General features: G+C 37.1%; 1 protein-coding gene across 3 annotated transcripts in view; it reads right to left on the bottom strand.

Annotated features, from left to right (window-relative positions):
- Magi3 (membrane associated guanylate kinase, WW and PDZ domain containing 3) overlaps positions 1-22454 on the bottom strand; it is a 224715-nt gene that overhangs the window by 123026 nt on the left and 79235 nt on the right. For all 3 annotated transcript variants that reach the window (XM_085677890.2, XM_085677889.2, XM_048442276.3), the window contains exon 2: positions 2283-2399. In XM_085677890.2, the coding sequence (XP_085534016.2) occupies positions 2283-2399 (117 nt within the window). The remainder of the gene's footprint in view (positions 1-2282; positions 2400-22454) is intronic.

The raw sequence follows: 22454 nt of genomic DNA, 5'->3' as shown, positions 1-22454 counted from the left end.
AAATGACTTTTATAGAAGGTGTATGATAAAAAAAGACAGTGAGGCTAAAGATAGTAACCATATCAGTAGTTTCACACTGGTTATTGAGTAAATTCAAAACTATTTGCAAAACAAATTCAGAAACTTTAAGAATAAAAAGATGGACAAAGACACATCATGTAAACACAGATAGAGTGGTAATTCTGAAACCTGGCAAAGAAGATTTATAAAAACAAAGTTATAGATAAGGAGTTACTTAAAAATAAGCTTTGTATCAGGTTAAGGACTCTGAACTTAAATCTACAGTCTGGAAGACTAAAGAGAACAAACAGTCAAGAGCCAGGTGTGGACTTCAAACACAGAAGAGACTTAAAACAACAACCTACAAAAGGTAGGCTAGATTGAAGTGAGAAGACAAGCAAGTGATCTAAGTTTGGGTAGGAGGCAGCTACTGCCTGAGTACCTATTCTAGGACAAGAGCTTACATACAGATTTTCAGTAAAGTAAGAAGAGCAAATAAATGAAGGCTGTCTTTAAGAGTAAACAAAAGAAAAAAGGCAAACAAACCTCCAGAAAGAAAGTTAGTATCCACAAAAATCTACAAATATACTCAAAAAGAAAACTGTGGTGGTTTGAATGGTAATGACACCCAAAGTTCATGTATTTGGTTGTCTGGTCACCAATTAGTAGAACTTTGTGGGAAGGAAGTATTTATAGGGGGTAGGGTTTGAGGTTTCATAAGCCCATGCCATTCGAAATCTCCCCCTCCACCCCCCTTATTCCTGGGTAAGCTCTAACCTCTCCACTACTGCCCTGTGCCATGCCTGCCTGCCAGTTGCCATGCTTTCTCTATGTACTAGCACAGACTAGCTCTCTGAAACAGTAAGCAAGCCCCCAGTTAAAAGTTTTCTTGCATAAGCTGACCTGGTAATGAATTCTCTTCACAGCAGGAGAAATGTAACTAAGACCCCCTCCCAAAAAGGATGCTTTTACATGCCTCTTACTTTTTTACTATTTTTTTAATTCTTCCCCAGACCCAAACTTACTAAAGCCAAAATTTAGCAGATATGATTTCTCATTATACATTTAAAACAAAAAGCACCAGTACATCAATATTCAGATTCTATATTAGGACTAATAGCTACATAAAAATTCAAAATAAATTACACATACAAGGCAATTCCCACTGGGGAATGAGTAGAGTTTATAGCAGTAACAGTTTAATAAGATATTTGTTTGTAATGTACAAGGCACTGACTTTCAAAATTCCTTTTTAGGGGCGCTCAGCAGTTAAGGGCACTGGCTGCTCTCCCAGAATTCAATCCTAAATTCAATTCCCATCAACCATATGTTGGCTCACAACCATCTGTAATGAGATCTGGTGCCCTCTTCTGGCCTGCAGGCAGACATTCAGCGGAACACTGTATACATAATAAAAAAAAATCTTTTTTTAAAAATAAAATCCTGTAAATAACAGATAAATAGGAGCTGTAGCAAAGACTGAGCAGTTAGGAGTGTCAGCTGCTCTCCCAGAGGACCATGTGTGCAATCCAGCACACACATGACATCCCCAAGAGATTTATCTGATGCCTTCTGGCCTTAGAGGGCACTGAATGAATGTGGTACACAGACATATATCGAGGCAAAACACACATGCAGAAAAAAAAAATAAAAATTCAAACTTTTCTTTTTTAGTTTTTCGAAACAGTGCTTCTCTGTGTAGCCTTGGCTGTACTGGAACTCACAGTGGGCCAGGTTGACCTTGAACTCACAGAGATCACCACCGGCACCCAGCAAAAATATAAACTTTTTTTTTAAAGAACAGGTAAGTACATATTTTAAAATTGTGGTCATCACTTTGTTACAAGTCATAACATGGAATCTCAATTTTTTTCTACTTAAACTGACCACATACATTCTTCAGGAAAATTTTCTCCTCGTTCAACTTTTGTTTCACTCTCTGCCTTCAACTTAGTCTTCACAATTTCATGCAAAATACATTTTATATGTGTGTGTGTGTGTGTGTGTGTGTGTGTGTGTGTGTGTGCGTGCACGCACATGCTATGTGTGCAGGGCAAACAACAACTTGTGGGAATTAACTCTCTTCTTCCACCAGCTGGGTTTGGGAAATCATCCAGACTTGGCAGCAAGTCCTTTTACCCAATGCTCAAACCTTTTTTTAAAATAAATAAATAAATAAATAAATAAATAAATAAATAAATAAATTTCACTAAAGTATTTCTAGCTGTTTAATTAAGTAAAGACATTTCAGTCTCATTTCTCTTATGCCATCATGTACTTACATGGGATGGTTCTTAAGTAGAGATTATCTCTGATGACTTGCTGAAGTTTGTGGTCAATTGATCCTTTCTGAAACTGAAGACTCAGGTAGTGCCGCAAATCTTTATTTATGACTTTGCCTTTAAAAAAAAAGTAATTATTAGATACTCACTTAAGTATATAAAATAATGATCAAATAGCTTTAAATCATTTAGCTAATAACAGGACAAGGAAATCAGTATTTGATTTACAAGAAGATAAGAATTCTATAGGTACTGTAATTAAAATAAATGACTGCAATATAATGCAGGCATAATTTTATGTGGCAGGAGAACATATAGTGCAGAGAATATGATGAGTATTCACAGTAATTTCATTCAGTCTCATGGCTTTAACTACCACCATATTTTAAAAGCCCCAAATCCAGATTCTTACACGTTATCTCTACTTTACGTCACTCACATACACTGCAGATGACATAAGCATCTCAACTTTCAAACAGACAACACAAGACTCTTCCACTATCCCCCCAGTTTTCTCTCTTAGAAAATAACAGCACCACCAGCTGGAAGAACAATTCCTAACTCGAAGTCATCTTTGATTTCTCTTTTCACCTTTGTCTTCTAGGTCTATCTATTAGCAGTTTTTGCCAGCTGCACTTCCAAACCCTATGCCACTACCCTCCATTTTCAGCAGTGCCATTGAAATCTAATCTACCATCGTCATTTCCCATCTGGAATCTTACCAGGAACCCAGCATCCATTTTTGTCTCCTTTCTTCCCTGCCCCTCACACAGTCACCACCGTGAGACAGAAAACAGATGAGGTCAGTGTTAGTGCCCCCATCCTCATGACTTTCTGTTGCACTTGAAAAAATCCCAAACTCTTGTTCAAGATGCAATTCCCACATGTTCCAGCTTTGGCAGTCTCTAACCCTAGCTGATTCACTGTGCACTCCTGCTCTTTGAAAAAACATCTGGGCCCTAGACCAGGACCTGCCACCTGTCAGTAGGCAGAGCAGCCAGTCTACTTGTGGATTTCTAAATAGAGTAAATAAGCAAGACAGTCCAATGTTTTCTATTATTTATGTGGAAATGGGGGACAGGAACAGTAAACAGAAGGTGAAGAAATCTCAAAGCTATAAATTTGTAACAAAGACTGGTTTAAATGAAAAGGCAGTGCAAACATTGTTTATTAGACAAGACTGTAGATAATTAGAAAAGATCCATGCTCAGACAAAACATATTATCTCAGTGAATAAGAAATTACTACCTGACTATACTGTGTTTTATTTAGAATAACATACTTAAACAAGGTTTCAAAACAAAAAGATTACTACAGATCAGTTCACCCTTTCATCTACTATTCTATAACACTGCATCTCTATAATCATTTTTGTTCATTTCTACTACACATAAATACACAGAACCTACATGGAAAGATGGTAATATAACCAGGAATCAGTATTTTTTCTAAAGTTTAGAGATAACATAGGGCCTAGTAATAAACACAAACCAAAACAACTCCATTCAATGTCCTAACAAAAATAGGCACTGCAGAAGGGGAGAATGGGAACACTGAGATTAACAGATAACCCTAAAGATATTTACAATGATGAATGCAAAACAACCCCTATCTTACAGCATGCTTATTCCTGATATTTAGGGTCCCACCCCAATTCAAACATAATCATATTGTCTTACTTTTTATGTATACTCCAACATGTATTCATTGCTGAGTAGATGATAAAACCGAACACATAATCAATACTACACAATATTCATTTTACAAAAATCAACCAGATAATGAGTTCATTAAATTCTTTTAAAAATTGGCAACAGGTATCTCAAGTTATTTGTAAATATTTAACAAAAGCTTTGGTGGATTCCAAACACATGGCCGAAAGTGTTTGAGATATTTGGATAGGCATTTTTGGGATAAACAGAGAACGTGTCTGTTTCTTTATCATTTAAAAGAATAACATAGGTTTCAATATTCAAAACTTGGCTCTCCAACATAGCTTCAGGAAAAGGTTTAGTCTTGATAAAATGTAATACAGGTATAACTAAAAACGAGTCAACACTTTATAACTGATCCTTTTCTATTTAAAAATTTCTTTTTATTTATTCTTTGTCTTTCACATCATATCTTTCAATCCCACCCATCTTCCTCCATTCCCAAAATAAGACAAAGTAAAATTTAAAATAAAAAAAGGAAGAATGGGAAAATCTTGTCATGGAAGCTGCAGTGTGATGCAGTAAAGCAGTAAGTCACGAAGTAAATCCCTTTTTATCCGTATATTTTTACATACAGGCATTCATCGCAAAGAATCATTGGTTCAAGGCCGTGATCTCTGCTACACCATCAATGCTGGGCCCTCACTGTGATTCTTCCTGGGCTTCCTGTTGTTGCCCTGTGTCGCAGAGATCCTGCAGCCCCGGGTCCAAAGGACTGACATACTCCCTGACCACAACTACCACCCCCACCCCCACCCCAGGCTCTAGCAGACCACAGATGAGGTGGATGTTGGGGTGGGCCAACACATAACCCTGGTTCTGGGTTTGGGTAGTTGCGGGCTTGGCCAGTCTACCAGCTCTTCTCTGTCTTCACCACTAGGGTTAGCTGACCAGTATTGCCCTGGATAATTCAAAGAATGAGCAAGGGGCACGGCAGGTCTTCACCTCCTAAGGGCTGATTCTCCCACACCCACACCTACAGGGCCAGCTCTAAGGTGCTGTCCAAGTGAGGTGTAGAATCCGCAGCTGATGAGGGGAACACAGAGTTAGCTCTAGCTTTCATAATCTCTGGGCCAGCTCTTCCACCTGCCTCAGGGGTTGATGGGAGCGGGGGCAGGAAGGAGGGTTGGACAGCAACCCTCACTAGATGCAACCACATGACAGATGAGTAATAGGGATAAATGTCTCATACTCACAACGTAATTTACTTTTCTTACACTCAAAACTTTAAGGATATGGCACAACTTAGAGATAAATATAAAATGCTAAAACCTAGATTAGATTTTAAGTTACAAAAATAATGTTTTTTAGCTTAGAGATAACTAAAAGATAAAGCCACAATAAAGTCCTAAATCATAAATTATCAAGCATGATGAATCTCTTAAGGGGAAATGGTGTCAAAGCAAATCTTATTTTAAGAGAATTTGATATGTTAAAGCCAGAAAAGGCTAAATTTAAAGAGTAATGTGCATAATTATCAGAATTGGAATAACACCACTAACTTTTTTTTTTTTTACCATTAACTTCTACTGGAATGAGCAGTTACAAAGAAAATGAGAAGAGACAATTATATTAAAAGCTGACATCTTATTTTAAATGTGCAACTAGAGGCTAAAGGTAGAATTCTTGCTTATCATCACTAAAACTGAAAATAAACCTGGAACTATTTTGAGAAACTCAAAATTTTTTGTTTTTATTTTATATTTATGAGTATTTTGCTTGCATGGATGTATGTGTACCACATGTGTCCTGGTGCTGGAAGAGGCAAGAAGAGGGTCTCAGATTTCCTGGATCTGGAGTTAGGAATGGGAATGAACCACCATGTGGGTTCTGGAAAACAAACCAGAGTACTCAGTAAGAGTAGTAAGTGCTTTTAAGTGTTATTCAATTCTCCAGCACTTCCATCATTGTTTTGTTTGTTTTTGTTTTTTCAAAGAAGACAAAATACTGTAACCCTCAGTGATTTATATATAATGAAACTTTAATAAAACTGGTTAGTTCACAGAACCTTGACATTTTAAGTGCATGGAAAACATCTAGTTGGGGCTAGAGCAAATGTTAACTAAACAAATACAAACAAAAGATTCTTCATAATGCGAACATTCTTATCTAACCAGCCTATGCTTTAAGAATTATGACTGGGGCTGGAGAAATGGCTCAGAGGATAAGAGCACTGGCTGCATTTCCAGAGTCCTGAATTCAATTCATAGCAACCACATGGTGGTTCATAACCATCTATAATGAGATCTGGTGCCCTCTTCTGGCAAGCAGGCATACAAGCAGGCAGAACACTGTATACATAATAAACAAATCTTTAAAAAAAATAATTGTTACTCTTTGACTTCTAGTCTTTGATTTTACTTTATGAATAATGAAACTGGTGTATAAAATTTAGAAATATACATATCAGACAAAGAGTTTGGGTAGATGAATGTAACTGAAATTTCAAGTATATGAAAAAAAAATCCTGGAACTCCAATTTCAATGTACAACTCCTTAGTCAGGAATTCACAATTACAAATCCATCTTTACTGAATATGCAAACAATTATTCACCACCAATTGTCATTGAGAAAGCAGTGGATAAAGCAGCTGGCTATTGTCTGATAAACCCTGAGACCTGTTGGCATGGGTTCAGCATGCAAACAACTGGAAATCAATCTACCTACACTTCATCATCTTTTTAACAAAGGCAGTAAGGAGACTTTGTCAACTTCTTACTAAAGTCAAGATACAACATGTCCATACTAATTTTTAGTCTAGAAGCAATTAGAAAACTGTGGGAAAATGCAAAATGAAGTCATTTTGGCATTTTTTGTTTCTTAGAAATATATATAGATTCATGGTGATAAGCTGTTCTTTTCTAAATACTTAGATTTTGTTTTTTAAACTTTTATTTAGGTTTTGCTTGCAGTTTAGACTACAATAGGGCAATAGGCTTGTGTTTTCACAGTCTATGAAACATTTCTCTCCACTTCTTCTTACATGAGTACTTCTTACATTCTCCTCTATGATTTGGGGGTGGAAAACAAATTACAATAATTTTTAGGTCATGTCTTGGGTTCTTTAACTCCAGAAATCAATCCATTTCAGTCTTTTTAATAGTTCAATCTGACCTCAACTTAATATGAAGTAGAGGGTGATTTTTGAACTTCTGATCCTCTTGCCTCTAAGTGCTAAGATTACAGGTGTGTACCACTATACTGGGTTTATTTAGTGCTGGGGATGGAATGTATTCCAGACAAGCACCCTACCAACTGAGCTCCTTCCCCATTTCTCTTTAAAGTTTTGAAACTATAAATTCGTTTAAAGTAAATCATACTCTTTTAAAACAGATTTATGTATGTGCACCTGTATATATGCACCTATGTGAATCTACATGAACCACTTACGTGCAGATGCCCTGAACTTAGATTCCTTCAAACTTGAGTTATAGGTGGCTGTGAGCCACCTCTAAATTATATTATGTTCTTATTCACCCCTACCCCCAAACCAGGCATATAACATAATACCCAGCTCTCCTCTTACGTATTATTTAAGTTTACACTGCTGGAAAAGTAACTTGGTTTTTCAAGGTTTTTAAATTTTATTTATTTATTGTCTTTTGGTTTTTGTGGTTTTGTTTTGATACAGGGTCTCTCTACATAGCCCTGGCTGTCCTGAAAGTCACTATGTATACTAGCCTGGCCTCAAACTCACAGAAATCTGTTTTCCTATGCCTCTTCAGTGTTAGGCGTGTGCCATCATGCCCAACTTCCTTCAACATTATAGTAGAAGCAGAAGAAGAATGGTATAAGGTAGTTCAGTGGAAAAGAACTTGGCAGTGGGATCCAGACTCTGGGCTTAATAATCCCCAACTCCAAATGGGTCATTTTCTTCATTTATGTTCTTCTTGAAGAGTGTTGGCTCCTTTTGAGCTCTGGTCTTTAAAAGAAAAAAGTTTATCTTATATTATTAGTTGGAGACAGGATCTCATTATATAGTCAAGGCTGTGTTTAAATTCCTGATCTTCCCTTACTGGCCTCCCTAATACTAAGATTATAGCTGTGCATCATCATAGGCAGAGCATATGTTTATTTTTAAAGTCTGTTATGACTGTGTGATAATTATTAGTTCTTTTTCATCTATTGATCATATGCATATTTTCAGAAAGTGCTGATGCTGACAGCATTCTGTATACATCTTTTAAAACTTCATACATTTTTTCTTTTATAAATCTCTACCCTTGAAATTGTATGTATAGATGCTAGAAACCTTTAAAATATAATCTTGCTTTTCTTACAAGCAAGGGATGGGCACGATCATTTCTCAATTCTTTCTTGTAGCAATGTCCAAAAGGCAACTTTGATCCTCTTGCCTCTGAGTGCTAAAACATCCCCCAATAAACTATTCAATATAACTAAGTCAACACTACTAACAATAATTGATTATTTCCCATTAGGCCTAGCTTCATAATATCAGTATAACTTATTTAATCTCCTATATTGTGTGTTCTAGTAAAATCAGGAAAGGCCTCAGGAAAGCTGTAAAAAAGATGTACATGCTTACAATTAGCTTAGCTGGCTCCGCAGATCAAGACAATGAGGACCAAGAACACAAAGAACAGTTTGTAAAACTGTAAAACATACAATTTTCTAGATAATTAGCATGTAGACATTTAATGGTAAAATATATTGTGATATAAAAGTTACATATTTTTTTTTAAAAAAAAAAACCTCATACATTTTTATGTCCCTCCAAGACTCAGGCTTTGTGGTTGTTCCCAGATAGCACTATCTTAGGAGACTATGCAACCTCAACGAAAGGATCTGGCTGGTAGAAGCAGGCCTCTAGAGGAGGAGTCCACGAAGGTCATAGTTCTAGTTCTAGTTGCTGTTTCCTAGTTTATCACGCTCTGAGGTGCCTTTACCCGATTCACTGTGATGATCTTTGATATGCCTTTTCTGGCATGGTAAGACTGAAAATCCCTTGAAACCACAAATCAAACCAAATCTATCCTTCCCTGATTTTGTCAAACATTTTAGTCAAAGTGATACAAAGGTAACTAATTATAGAGATTAGTATCAAAACTGGGATCATTGTAACAATCAATCTATTTGGTTCACAAGTCTTTGGAACTGGTCTGGGAGAAGACCATGAAAGTCTCTGGAGCTGAGGGCCAGAGAAGTTCTAAAATGCTATTAGAACTGGACATGCAGGACCCACAGAAAAATGAATGCTGACCTTGCCTAAAGGTAAGATGGTCTTACTAGGTTCCTGATTCATGAAAGATTCTGCCAGACATTCTGCAGGACACAGAAGAAAGTGACTGACAAATTGCCAACATAGGTGGAACTGTCTTTAAAATTTCCTGCTTCATGGAAAAGTCTGGTGAATACTATGGGCCTGGCCTGTATGTTGAAGATGGATGCCCCAATGTTATAGAAGAACTTTGGGTGACTGTCCAAGCAGCAAGACATCTCTGTCAATTCTAGAGTTTTGGAAGTTGCTTACAATGCACTTCCTGTTTACTTAGGTAATATTATATTCTTCTGAAGTCTTTGATGGAGTTATAGTTTTCCTTAATATAATAAAAGATAATGAAGATATAAATATTGTAACTGTAATTCTTGCTTAATACCTGTTTAGATATGTAATTTTAATATGTTAAAGTTAAAATCTTCCTTCTCATTTAGACAGAAAAGGGGAAATGGTGAGTGAAGTCCTTCTGTGTTGTTTTTATTGGTTAATGAATAAAGCTGTTTCAGCCAATGGCTTAGCAGAATAGATCAAGGTAGGAATTCCAAGCAGATAGAGGAGAAAGAAGGCGGATCCAGGGAGAAGCCAGGTAGCTTCCAGAGGAGACAGACACCAGAACCTTGCCGGGTAAGCCACAGTCACGTGGAGATACACAGGTTAATAGAAATAGGTTAGTTTAAGATATAAGAGCTAACTAGAAAGACATTTAAGCTATTGACCAAACAGTATCGCAAATAATATAGTATCGCAAATAACTGGTTCTCGGCAGTGGGGAATGAACAAGCAGCCTCCAACTACATACTTGAAGTTGGAAAGAACAGTAGGTTACAGGAAGTGAGAGAAACCTCAACTAGCCCACTCTAGAAATAGGAGGAAGAGTTCACTCAAGCAGAAACAAGAGTTCCAGGATTCAATAGGCTGAGCATTAAACTTGTCACAATTTCTTAAAAGAACATCTAACAAACTCAAGTCTAACACTAAAAAGTCATTCACATAACAACTACAGACATACTTTTCTATCTACCTCCACATTCCTTACTTTTGCTCAAAGGCCATCTCATCTGAGTTCCTATCTTCAATCTGTAAGAGTGTATCTAAAATTATAAATTTAGAATGCTGGAATCTCTATAACTAAGTAGGCCACTCTCATTACAGGCAAGTAGGAAAATAATGAACTTTTAAAATAATTAATTATATTCTTGTCAAGTCCCATGTGTGAAAAATATTAAATACTCTGGAATCTCTTGAGCTATTATTTCAGTTTTAGACACATTGGTTTTTAGTACTGCTCCAAATACAGTTTGAGAGAAAAAAACCAAAAAACCAAACCACACAAGCACAAGCTGAAGCAACGTTGCCATCTTCTGCACAACACCAAACACTACCAGTCCAGAGAAGTCTTCCGCGCACAGGGTCACAGCAACAGTAGATGTCAAAACAGGAGCGCCCAACAGCCGCACAGCAGCTCCACCTCATCCTCATCTGTTTCCTATGTCCTGGATCAGGGCCACTGGATACCGCAAACATTTCCAGAAAAGTGTTTTCATTTCCCTTTCTTTCCTGTCCCAGGTACATGTGTACATGTGTGTGCATGTACATAGAGATCAAGCTTTGGTATAAGTCCTCAGGAGCTATCCACTTTGTTTTTTCACTGAAGGTCTCTTACTGGCTTCAAACTTACCTAGTAGGCTAGACTGGCTGGTCCGTGAGCCCCAGGGATTTGTTTGCCTCCTCTTCTCTATCACTGGGATTATAAGTATGCAGCACCAAACCTAGTCTTTTACATGTGCCTAGGGACTGAATGAAGATCTTCACGGTTGCATGGCTAGCACTTTACCAAATGAACTATCCCACCAGCTCTTGTTTGTTGTTCTGAAATAAACTTGCACTCAGAACATCTGAGATTAAAGCTAGAGAAAACTCTTTGGCTTAAGTAGCATCTGAAAAAAAAAGAAAAACTAAACTCTAACAAAGTGAAAATATTTATTTCTAAAAGTCTGACACTGTTAATTATTTGTACAATTTCATATTAATGTAGCATTGAAATTCCTTCATTTTAGATAATATAAATAAAACACATCATTGTATTGTATACCTTTTCAGTTTTATTTGCTGACATATTCACAAATAATATTTCTCTGAAAAGTTTTCACACATGCCAGGTTGAGTTACAGAGGAAAAGAGGTGGTGCCCCAGAAAACAATGCTGCTGCGCTTTAGGAACATTCTCACTCTAAGGCAAACTCAAGCCTGCTAACACTCTTCCCTTCCTGTCTAAAGTCCACAGCCAACCACTTTTCTTAGTAGTTTGTTCTGCACTTACTCTACCTGACACTTTACAATGCTATGTGCACAAAAATACGCTTAGAGCAAAAACTCTGCAAACTGATCGCTGGTCTATCTACTGTTTGAAACCAAGACCCACTGCAGCCCACACTAAGAGGTCTGGTTTTCACCCTTTCCTGTGTGCTAGTCATGGAACACTGGAGTACGTCTCTGCCTCAAGTACTAGATCTTCAGCATGTTAAATCAGGAACTCTGATGGCTGGTCTTCACTGTTAACTTGATTAGACTTAGAAACATGCTTCTAGATATGTCTGTGTGAGCCTTGTCTATAACAGAGAAAGACCCACCATGAATGTGGGCAGCACCATCCCATGGGTTGGGGTCCTATACTGACTAAAAAGGGGAACAAAGAAAGCAAGCCAAGAACCAGCATTTCTTTCCCTTACTTTCTCTCTTTCTGCTCCTGTCTGAGAATCCAACAAACTCAGTGCTTCACACTACTACTACCAAGATTTCCTCGCCATGCTGAACTGTAACTCTCAACCTTTCCTTAGGTTGTTTTAGTCATGTATTTTGTCACTGAAAAATATTTACCAAGGAGTTGAATAAAAGTCATATTATCCCCCCTCCACACACAAACATTAAGAATATGGCTGTTATACTGATAATTTTAAATTGAATTCATCTCTGAAAAATACTTTTAGTATAGTACTAAAAGACAGAAATCACTTCTAAGAAGCATCACTCAAAGCAAAGTTTTGATATGATGATGTAGTCAAAGGCTAATTATATATTTAATGAAAAAACAGGTTATAAAATAGAATATTCAGCATGAACGCAAACTAAAATGTATCTGAAGTGTAATGAAAAATCTAAGGGGAAGCAGGTGTGGTGGTGGATGCCCTTGATTAATCCCAGCACTAGGGAGGAACAGACAAGGGAATCTCTGTGAGTCTGAGGCCAGCCTGGTCTACACAGCAAGTTTTAGGACAGCTAGGAATACATAATAAGGCCCTGTCTCAAAAGGTGGTACCAGGAGAGAAACATTAAAACAAATGCATACTGAAACATTTAATAATACTTCAAAAATATATTACAGAATACTTGTTACTTAAAAAAAAATTTTAAAGCCCCTTTCTCCCTTTGTCTTAATTTTGAGACAAGGTTGCCCCGGAACCTTAGTAAATACACCATGATGACTCAAAGTCAGAGCAATTCTCCTGTCTCAACTCCAGAGTTCAGGGACTAAACATTATGTCACCACATCTTTTTTAAAACTACAACAAAAACAAAAAATAATTTAACAACAACAACAAAAAAAAGCTCTGCTTTAAAATTTTTCTTTGCCAGGTGGTGGTGGCAGCGCACACCTTTAATCCCAAGCAGAAACAGGCAGATCCCTGTGAGTTTGAGGCCAACCTGGTCTACAAAGCAAGTTCCAGGACAGGCTCCAAGGCTACAGAGAAAGCCTATCTCAAAAAAAAAACCAAAACAAAAAAGCAAATCAAAACAAATGAACAAAACATGTTTCCCATAGCTTTTGTATTTTCTCTCTTTTAAAAAGAGGTTTATTTTATATGTATGAGTGTTTTGCCTGCATCTATGTGCACCACTTGTGTGTGTGGTGACTGAGGGGATAGGAAGAAGCTCTCAGATCTCCTGGAACTGGAGGTATAGACCAGATGCAAGCCACTCTGGACTTGAGGTGCTGGGAACTAAACGAGGGTTGTCTGCAAGAGCAGTAAGTGCTCTTAACCACTAAGGCAGAGATGCAACCCCCACTTCTACATTTCCAATAGTGAAAAGATAATAACAAGGCAGGCAGGGAGATTTCTGACCAGCAAGTGGCACTGATCCTGTAGCAGAAGATACAATGGAGGGGTAAGTGTGTTCCTGACCCGCCACACAAGCCCGGTAAGGGAACACACAATTTTCCCGCCATCCTTATCTCCCTGGGTATTCAGAAGGGGCAGCTTCCCCCAGCTAAACCCTCTCTCCTCCTACGCCAGCCCCGCTTTCAGCCAGGAACCCCTTCCCTTCCTCTCTCCCTTTTTCGGGGCATAAAATCCTTCAACTCAGCCTGTGTGGGTGCCGCTGGGACAGGGCGGTGAGTGCAAACGGGAGGGAGTTCCTTTGCTTTAATAGCCTGCCTGCAGCAAGGTAGGACTGCAGGCAAAGTGATTCCTGGATAGCAAGGGGCACTAATCCTGTAGCAGAAGACCCAGCAGAGGGAAGAGCCATTAGAGAGCATCTGAAGGAAGAGATGGGCAGGCGCCAAGGCAAGAATTCCTCCAACAATCTTAGAAACAACATGAAAACACCAGATCCCAGCAATCTTACGACAGAAGGATTTGAGCACTCTATTCCGGAAGAAGTGGAAAACAGTGTTATTATGAAAGCAATAGAGTCTCTTAAACAGGGTATGAATAACTCACTTAAAGCAATAGAAGAGAAATTTAACAAAAAGATTAAAGAAATGAGTAAAGAAATGGAAGAGAAATATAACAAAAAGTTTGAAGAAATGAGTAAATTCGTAAACGATACCCTGGGAAACCAAGAAAAAACAATCAAACAGGTAATGGAATCAGTTCAAGAATTGAAAACTGAAATGGAAGCAATGAAGAAAACACAAACTGAGGGCCGGTTGGATATGGAAAATATAGGTAAACAAACAGAGACTTCAGGAACAAGCATAACCAATAGAATACAAGAGATAGAAGAACGAATCTCAGATTATGGACACCATAGAGAAAATAAACGTTCTGACTAAAGAAAACAGCGAATCCAACAAATTCTCATCACAAAACATTCAGGCAATCTGGGACATAATAAAAAAAACCAAATCTAAGAATAATAGGGGTAGAAGAAGGAGAAGAATTGCAGATCAAAGGTCCAGAAAATATATTCAACAAAATTATAGAAGAAAACTTTCCCAACCTAAAGAACGATATTCCTATGAAGATTCAAGAAGCATAAAGAACACCGAATAGACTGGATCAGAAAAAAACATCCCCTCGCCATATAATAATCAAAACACAAAGCATTCAGATTAAAGAAAGAATAATAAGAGTTGCAAAGGAAAAAGGTCAAGTAACTTATAAAGGTAAACCTATCAGACTTACACCAGACTTCTCTATGGAAACCATAAAAGCTAGAAGGTCCTGGATAGAGGTACTGCAGAAACTAAGAGACCATGGATGCAAGCCCAGACTACTATACCAGCCAAGCTATTGTTCACTATCAATGGAGAAAACAAAATATTCCAGGATAAAAACAAATTTAAACAATACGTAGCTACAAATCCAGACTTACAGAGAATATTAGAAGGAAAATCACAACCCAAGGAATCCAACATTCCCAACACTGCCTATAATAACTCAGACATCTAGCAACCCTTCACAAGCACAACTCAAAGAAGAAAAACACATACACTCTACTACCCCCAAAAAAATGATCAGAGTCAACAACTACTGGTCATTAATATACTTAATATCAATGGACTCAATTCACTTATAAAAAGGCACAGACTTAGAGATTGGACACAAAAACAGGATCCAACATTCTGCTGTTTACAAGAAACACACCTCAACCACAAAGACCTGCTCAGAGTAAAGGGTTGGGGAAAGGTTTTCCAAGCAAATGGACCTAAGAAACAAGTGGGTTTGGCCATTCTAATATCTAACAAAATTGACTTCAAACTAAAATCAATCAGAAGAGATGGAGATGGACATTTCATACTCATAACAGGAACAATTCATCAGGAAGAAGTCTCAATCCTGAATATCTATGCCCCTAATATAAAGGCACCCACATATGTAAAAGAAACTCTTCTAGAACTCAAGACAGTCATCAAACCACACACACTAATAGTAGGAGACTTCAACACTCCTCTCTCACCAATGGACAGGTCAATCAGACAGAAACCTAACAGAGAAATAAGAGAATTATTGGAGGTATTGAATCAAATGGACTTAACAGACATCTATAGAACACTCCACCCAAATAGGAAAGAATATACCTTCTTCTCTGCAGCTCATGGAACCTTCTCGAAAATTGACCACATACTTGGTAACAAAGCAAACTTCCACAGATACAAAAAAATATTAGTAACCACCTGTGTCTTGTCAGATCACCATGGATTAAAGTTAGAATTCAACAACAATGCTACCCCCAGGAAGTCAACAAACTCATGGAAGTTGAACAGTCAACTACTAAGTCACCCCTGGGTCAAGGAAGAAATAAAGAAAGAAATTAAAGTCTTCCTTGAATTTAATGAAAATAAAGACACAACATACTCAAACCTATGCATAGTGTTTACCATATGCTAAAAATAATTATGTACACCTTTCCTTCTCTACCACAGAATTAAAGAAATATGGGGAAAAAAAACAGAAAAAAGAGGGTCTGGAGAGATGGCTCTGAGGTTAAGAGCACTGGCTGCTCTTCCAAAGGTACTGAGTTCAATTCCCAGCAACCACATGGTGGCTCACAACAATCCAAAATGAGATCTGGTACCCTCTTCTGGCCTGTAAGCATACAGAATGCTGTATACATAATAAATAAATTTAAAAAAACAGGAAAAAGAAAACTGTCCCAATATACACAGAAATATATACCATCACACTAGGAAATACTTTAAAACTGCTTATAAAATACAAGTTGATAAACAATATACGTCCTTTATTAATTTATTTGCATTTTTAACATCTTTGCTAGAATAGGGACTTTCATGGGAAGAACCATGCTTGCTTCTTTTCTATATCCCTAGTATATGAAACAATAATAAGTATACATAAAGCACTCAACTGTTTGCTGTATTTATATAAATGTTTAGAGGACTTCCACAAGAATTCAAAAAATGAACTCTCAATACATTTATTTTAAATTATTATACCTATGTGCATAACATGAGAGACACATGTGGAGGTCACAAGACAATGTTGTGGAGATGGTTCTTTCCTTTTCTCTTTACATGGGTTCTGGGAGTAGAATTCAGGCTGTCAGGATTGTTTCGAACCTTTTTCAAATTTTTATTAGAAAAAAATATTAACAGTTCTAAAGGTTAATATGCTAAGTGTTAAAAACCTGAACTGATCATAGATATATTTGTTTTATAATATGTCATCATAAAATAGGCACAGATGTATTGATATGTTCCAAAGTTATCATTATTATTATAGATAAACTTTATCTGTAAGCATTCAAGTTATACTACATATGCACTGACAGCCTTAACACAGAAGACCTGGATGGCTATGCTTTGAAAAATCTACTTGCAAGTTGGATGTTGGCTTCCCTCTGGGAACTTGGATCACGGGACAGTTTTCACCATTCCCTGATTTTGAAAATTCTCACTATATCTGAACTGTGCAAACTATATGGTCTGTTTGTTATACCTCAGGGAGGCTGAAATTTTGTGAAGTCGAAGATATGTATGAAACCAGTTACCATAAAAACCCAGCCACTTACTGGTGTGGGAGAATTATCTGTATTCTGTCAATCATGTATTTTAATAAAACGCTGATTGGCCAGGCAGGAAGTATAGGTAGGTCAACCAGACAGGAAGTAGAGGCGGGGTGATGAGAACAGAATATTCTGGGAAGCAGGAAGCTCCCTCTGCCATTCCTGCCCAGACCACCAAAGAAGCAACATGTGAGCTGAAAGCTGAGAAAGGTACCAAGCCATATGCCTAACACAGACAAGAATTATGGGTTACTGTAAGATGTAAGAATTAGTTAACAAGAAGCCAGAGCTAATGGGCCAATCAGTTTATAACCTAATGTAGACTCTGTGTGATTTTCTTTGGGACTTGTCGGTTGTGGGGTACTGGGTGGGATAGAAAGCCCAACAAGCCGGCCGTCATGTTACAATTACTCTCTGATGAACTTTCCTGGTAAGTATTTCACGTGTGCTGCCACGATTCCACACCGGAGGAGTTGAGGGCATCTTGTGTGACTCCAGAGTGAGTGCTGCCTGGTGTCTTCACACTTTACATCGTTTCCTTTCCTTTTACTATAGTAAATCAGGCACTGAGAGGGACTAAGATGAGTCATCTGGGAGTTGTTGCAACAAATCATTAAACCTGGAAGTGGTCTTGACTTCTGAAAACAGTATACTACATATAAGATAGACTCGTGATCCTAGGATAATGAAAATTATTTTTTAAATTACCTTTTTTATGAAAAATCATATAAAAAGGAAATTTAATAGGTATCATTAAGGTTTTTGGGAGGTTTTGCTTGTTTGCTTGTTTTTACTTTGGACTGTTTTGGTATAATTACAACCAATGAATTGGTTATTGTAAACTTCCTTCACAGAACAAAGAAGCAAAGGGATTCATGCTAACCTTAATCTTAAGGTTTTGTAACCTTAAGCTATGAATCAGGTCTAGGCCTCAAAATGAATAGAATTATCTTAATAAATTACATTTGTGCACACGCACACACAAACACACACACACACACACGTATTCATACAAAAGACACACCTTTAGAACAGGAACTCAAAGATTACATTGTAAAACCAAAATTCCTGAGTTTTTTTGTTTCTGTTTGCAGGATGAGAGTATTTCAAAAGCACTGTTGCCCATCTCCCGACCCTGGGAAAAGACAGCTCACAGTAATGGGGGAAACAACTCTTACACATTACTCTAAAGAGATAAAACTTGGAGACAGTATGTATCTCAAAGTTACTTAGCTGCTTTCTGATTTGTACATTCCTGTTTATAAATAGGATTTTAGATATTCATTGTCTCACAATAAGCATGTTTTACCTAAAACATTAAATAACACTTAGCTTAATTAGTTTTTAAATTAAACTAGTTAAAGCTGACATCCCTTTAGAAATACAGCATACAATACCTATTTTACCTATCACAGAAAAATGTATTTGACCCAACTTCACAGCAATCAATCTGTGAGCTTGGAAAAAAATGGTATGTTGCCTCAACTTTAAATCTCAATGTTAATGGGGGCAACAATAAAATGAGAATAAAAATAGAACTGTTTTTCTAACTTTGATTAAAATGCTTTTCTACCCAATCAGACTGTCAACATGTTTTGGATTTAAATGATTGCCCCTGTCCGGACATGTAACAGCAGTTTCTTTCTGATATAATTTTAATTACACAGTCTTTCCAGACTAGTAATGAGTATGCTGTTAGGAAGGCAATTGCTTGTAAAAATGCAAAACATCTGGCTACCATTACTGAATTTAGAAAACCATACTTTAAGAATATTTAAGAACAGAGAATAAAAGTTAAGCACAATGAATAAAAATTATAACCACAACATATTTCACTCATTCATTTCATCAACATAAATAGATCATAGCTAGGGACACAAAGATAAGGCCTTTGCACTCCAGGAGCTCGTGGAAGTAGAGAGGGCAAGATTGGTCAACAAAGCAAGTGGTATACTATGGGTGTTATTGCAGAGGACCACCAGATAAATTTAGGAGCAAAGAGATGGACATGGTCAGTTTTACAGATGGTGAAAAATTTGACAATAGAAAAAAGTCTTTCTACAATGGTTCAATAAGAAAACACATTAGGATCAATTTTCTGTTTTTGATCCAGCACTTGAAACAAAATGGAAGACACAATGAGAGGAAGATAGGGAGACAAAAGTCCACATATTATAGTAGAGGTAATCTAGAATGACTCCTACACAACCTAGCAGAAACCAGGAAGAACAAAACAAAAAATTCAGGGAAGATAAGATTTTGCATCTGAATTATTTCACCTACTATGTTTGACATACTACAGAAAGATGTCCACACTACTGACATAAAAGCCTCATGCTTACTAACACCATCCTAAAGGCTCTGCATTGTTAGTGCCAATGTTTAAGTGGTCAGAAAAGCCATAGACACAGATGAAGTAATTCTAGACAGCTACTAAATAACAATTTAAAAAGAAAAGAACAAAAAAGGACACAAAATTTTAGGGCAGAAACAAACTATAAAAATAAGAAAATAATTAGTTTGTATTTAACTATGTGTGTCCTTGGCATTTCCATTAATGTTATTTCTTTATTGGGGATCCACACAACAGACACAAACAAAATACATAATTTTTACCTCTATGGATTAACTAAATATTCACTCACTTGAAGTCAACTATATTCTCCAAGAAATATCTGGTGATGTTTGGAAATTGTGGAGTTTGTTATTGCTGAGGTTTTTTAATACTTAAAACAGGATCTCACTTTGTGGCCCCAGCTGTCTTGAACTCATGGTGATCCTCCTGCTCAGTCTCTCAAATCCTGGGATTACAATACGAACAGCTATGCTTGGCTGATGGGGAAACCTCGTTTGCCAATTATCTTTAATAGGTGGAACCAAGTTAAAGTGTGGCTTTCTGGGACCAGGAGTAAAGCACGTACATGGCCCAGGTGTCCCCCCCCCCCTCTCTCTGTGATTCCCACAGGGCACAGCTGAGCTTGGACTTCTCAATCCTGCTTTGTGAGTTTTCCCCTTATAATAAATAAAAATATAATTGCTTTATTCTTTAAGTAACCTGGTTATTTCCAGAATTGAGCTAATTTCTACAGTTGGCACCCAACGTGGGGCTCTGGCCAGCCATAGTCAGGCTCCACACCACCATTCATTTTGAGTATAGAATTCCAAAGTGCAGCAGCCCTAAATAGCCACTAGCTGAGGTCCTTCAAATTTCCTCATTAAATGCCTCAGAGCCATGCAGTCACTGAGGGTCAATGTGCCTGAGGACTTGAAGCCACTCTGGGTTCAGTTTTTCTGTACCGAGGAAACTCAGGCAAGAAACTCAGGCAAGATGTGGGCTCCCCAGATGCCTTTGCTTAGCACTGCTACCTTGCTATTCTACTGCTTGTGCAGCTGCCAATCAGTCAGGGACCTCTGTGGAGCAAAAAGTCTGCGATTTACACTAAATGACTGTTTTTAATCTGAGCATATCTTTTAGCATTTAATACTAAAATCAGATTCAAACCAGCCACACGGCTCCAAGTGTGCTATGACACCTACTGGCAGGTAACTGTTACTGCACCTACTCCAGCTCAAATTCAACCACAGGTAAGATTTATAATTTGAAATATAAATGATAAATTTATAATTTATAAGTAAAAAAATGACAGGGAATTTAACCATACAGGAGTTCAATAATCTTTTTACTTGATCATGTACAATGTTATGCAAGGTTTATATGATTTCCCTCCTATACCCCTCAATTTGATTCTGGGGATTAGCTTTGTCCTTCATAATTTATACTTAAAAAACATGGTTTGATAATAGGGCCCAAAATAAGGCACTTTTAGAAATTATACAGTCTTTACAAACTGGCAATGATCAATTATAAGGGAAATTCAGTGCTACAGAAAAAGATACAACCAATTTGACAAACAAAACCCAGACAAATGAGGTACTTTAAAAAATGATACAGTATTTACAGACTGATAATGATCAGTTAAAAGGAAAATTCAGCATTCTGGAGAAGGATACAGCCAATTTGATGAACAAAACCCAGTCAATGACAGAGGGTGCTGAGACATTGTCTGAGAGAATTCATATGGTTGAATATATTAACTGGACTCTGTAGAAGGGTTATGATAGATTGACTAATAGACTGTCTCTCCAGGAAGGTTAATGTGCATGCTTATGCACATTAAAATTATGTCTAGGACATAATTTAAAAAATATGTCCAAGGATTAGACATTATTTCTACTGGACAGACTTCACACCTTGAAATCCTCAATGAGGGCATTAGAACAGAACACTAGACAGGAGATCTAGACCTTACAAAATGTAGTGGTAAAAAGATTTGAAAAGATTAAGGAATTTATTTAATTTGATGACCAGGGACAAAGGTACAAAGACAAAACGTAGCCTCATCAGTACGTACCAAACTCTGGCATAGCTTACCCAGAGTTATACCTGCTTTTCCAGTGATATCATCAGAAAGAGTATCTAGCACCAAATACCCTACAGTAGTCAAAGAATATACATAGGAGGCCACACATATGACTGATCTAAAAAAAAAAATTAAACAAGCATTGTATCTTATGGAATACAATTGTCCTTCATTAAGGAAATGATCAAAATGTGGGCTTCAAGAAACAAAGCAACGCCACAAGACTGGATTCAGTTCATCTCAGCAGTCCTAGAAAATTGACCGCAGTTGCTTTGAAGGTGCTGCTGGAGCCCCACAGCAACAACTCCTGGTTGAGATGACATCATGATACTGATAGCACTACTGTAAGACTGGTTTTTGGGTACCAGCTGCTGAAATGGTACACCTTCGCATGACATTCTGGCCAGAACTCCAAATAAGAACTTTAAAATCATTTACAACTATACTAGACAGTAATTTTGAAAATTAACCATCACTTTCCTTTTGCCAAATTCCATAAAGAGAATATCGCCCCCATGACAACAGGAAGCAATTCTAGAGGACAACGTCCCCTCTCCCAAAAAAGTTTGTCCTCAGGGTTGGGAACACCATTTAGGGGTTGTTGATTATTTGTATAAGGTAGAGGGTTGGGGTAGAAACTATGTAGTTTCAAAAAAAATGGGGATAATAATAGTAGATAATAGAGTGAATACTTGTGAACTGTTATTTATGGATAATTTACATTGGTATAGCTTTGTATATTGATTCAAGTTCAAATTATATTTGTTATTTCTGTTTACAATATTTGTACACCTATGCAAAGTTATTCTGTCAGATTGTATACATGCATGCTTCTACCTCTGTTTAGGACATTTTGTATACTGATATAACTTTTAAAATATATTTTTGTATTGCATTATATATTATTCTTACCTCTGATCAAGATACATATACACTGTTTAAATTTTGAGGTCATTGCAGCACATTTGTTTACAGATTAGTTAATATTTTGACATTAAGTCTTAGTCCTTAAGCTATAGAGGTATTAAATAATATAGGTCAATAGTTGTTCATA

Source organism: Myodes glareolus, chromosome 17, assembly GCF_982192425.1.
Source record: "Myodes glareolus chromosome 17, mMyoGla1.1, whole genome shotgun sequence".
In the NCBI taxonomy this organism is placed as follows: Eukaryota; Metazoa; Chordata; class Mammalia; order Rodentia; family Cricetidae; genus Myodes; species Myodes glareolus.
The sequence above is the reverse complement of the archived record's forward strand: the minus strand, read 5'-3'. Positions and strand labels throughout refer to the sequence as shown.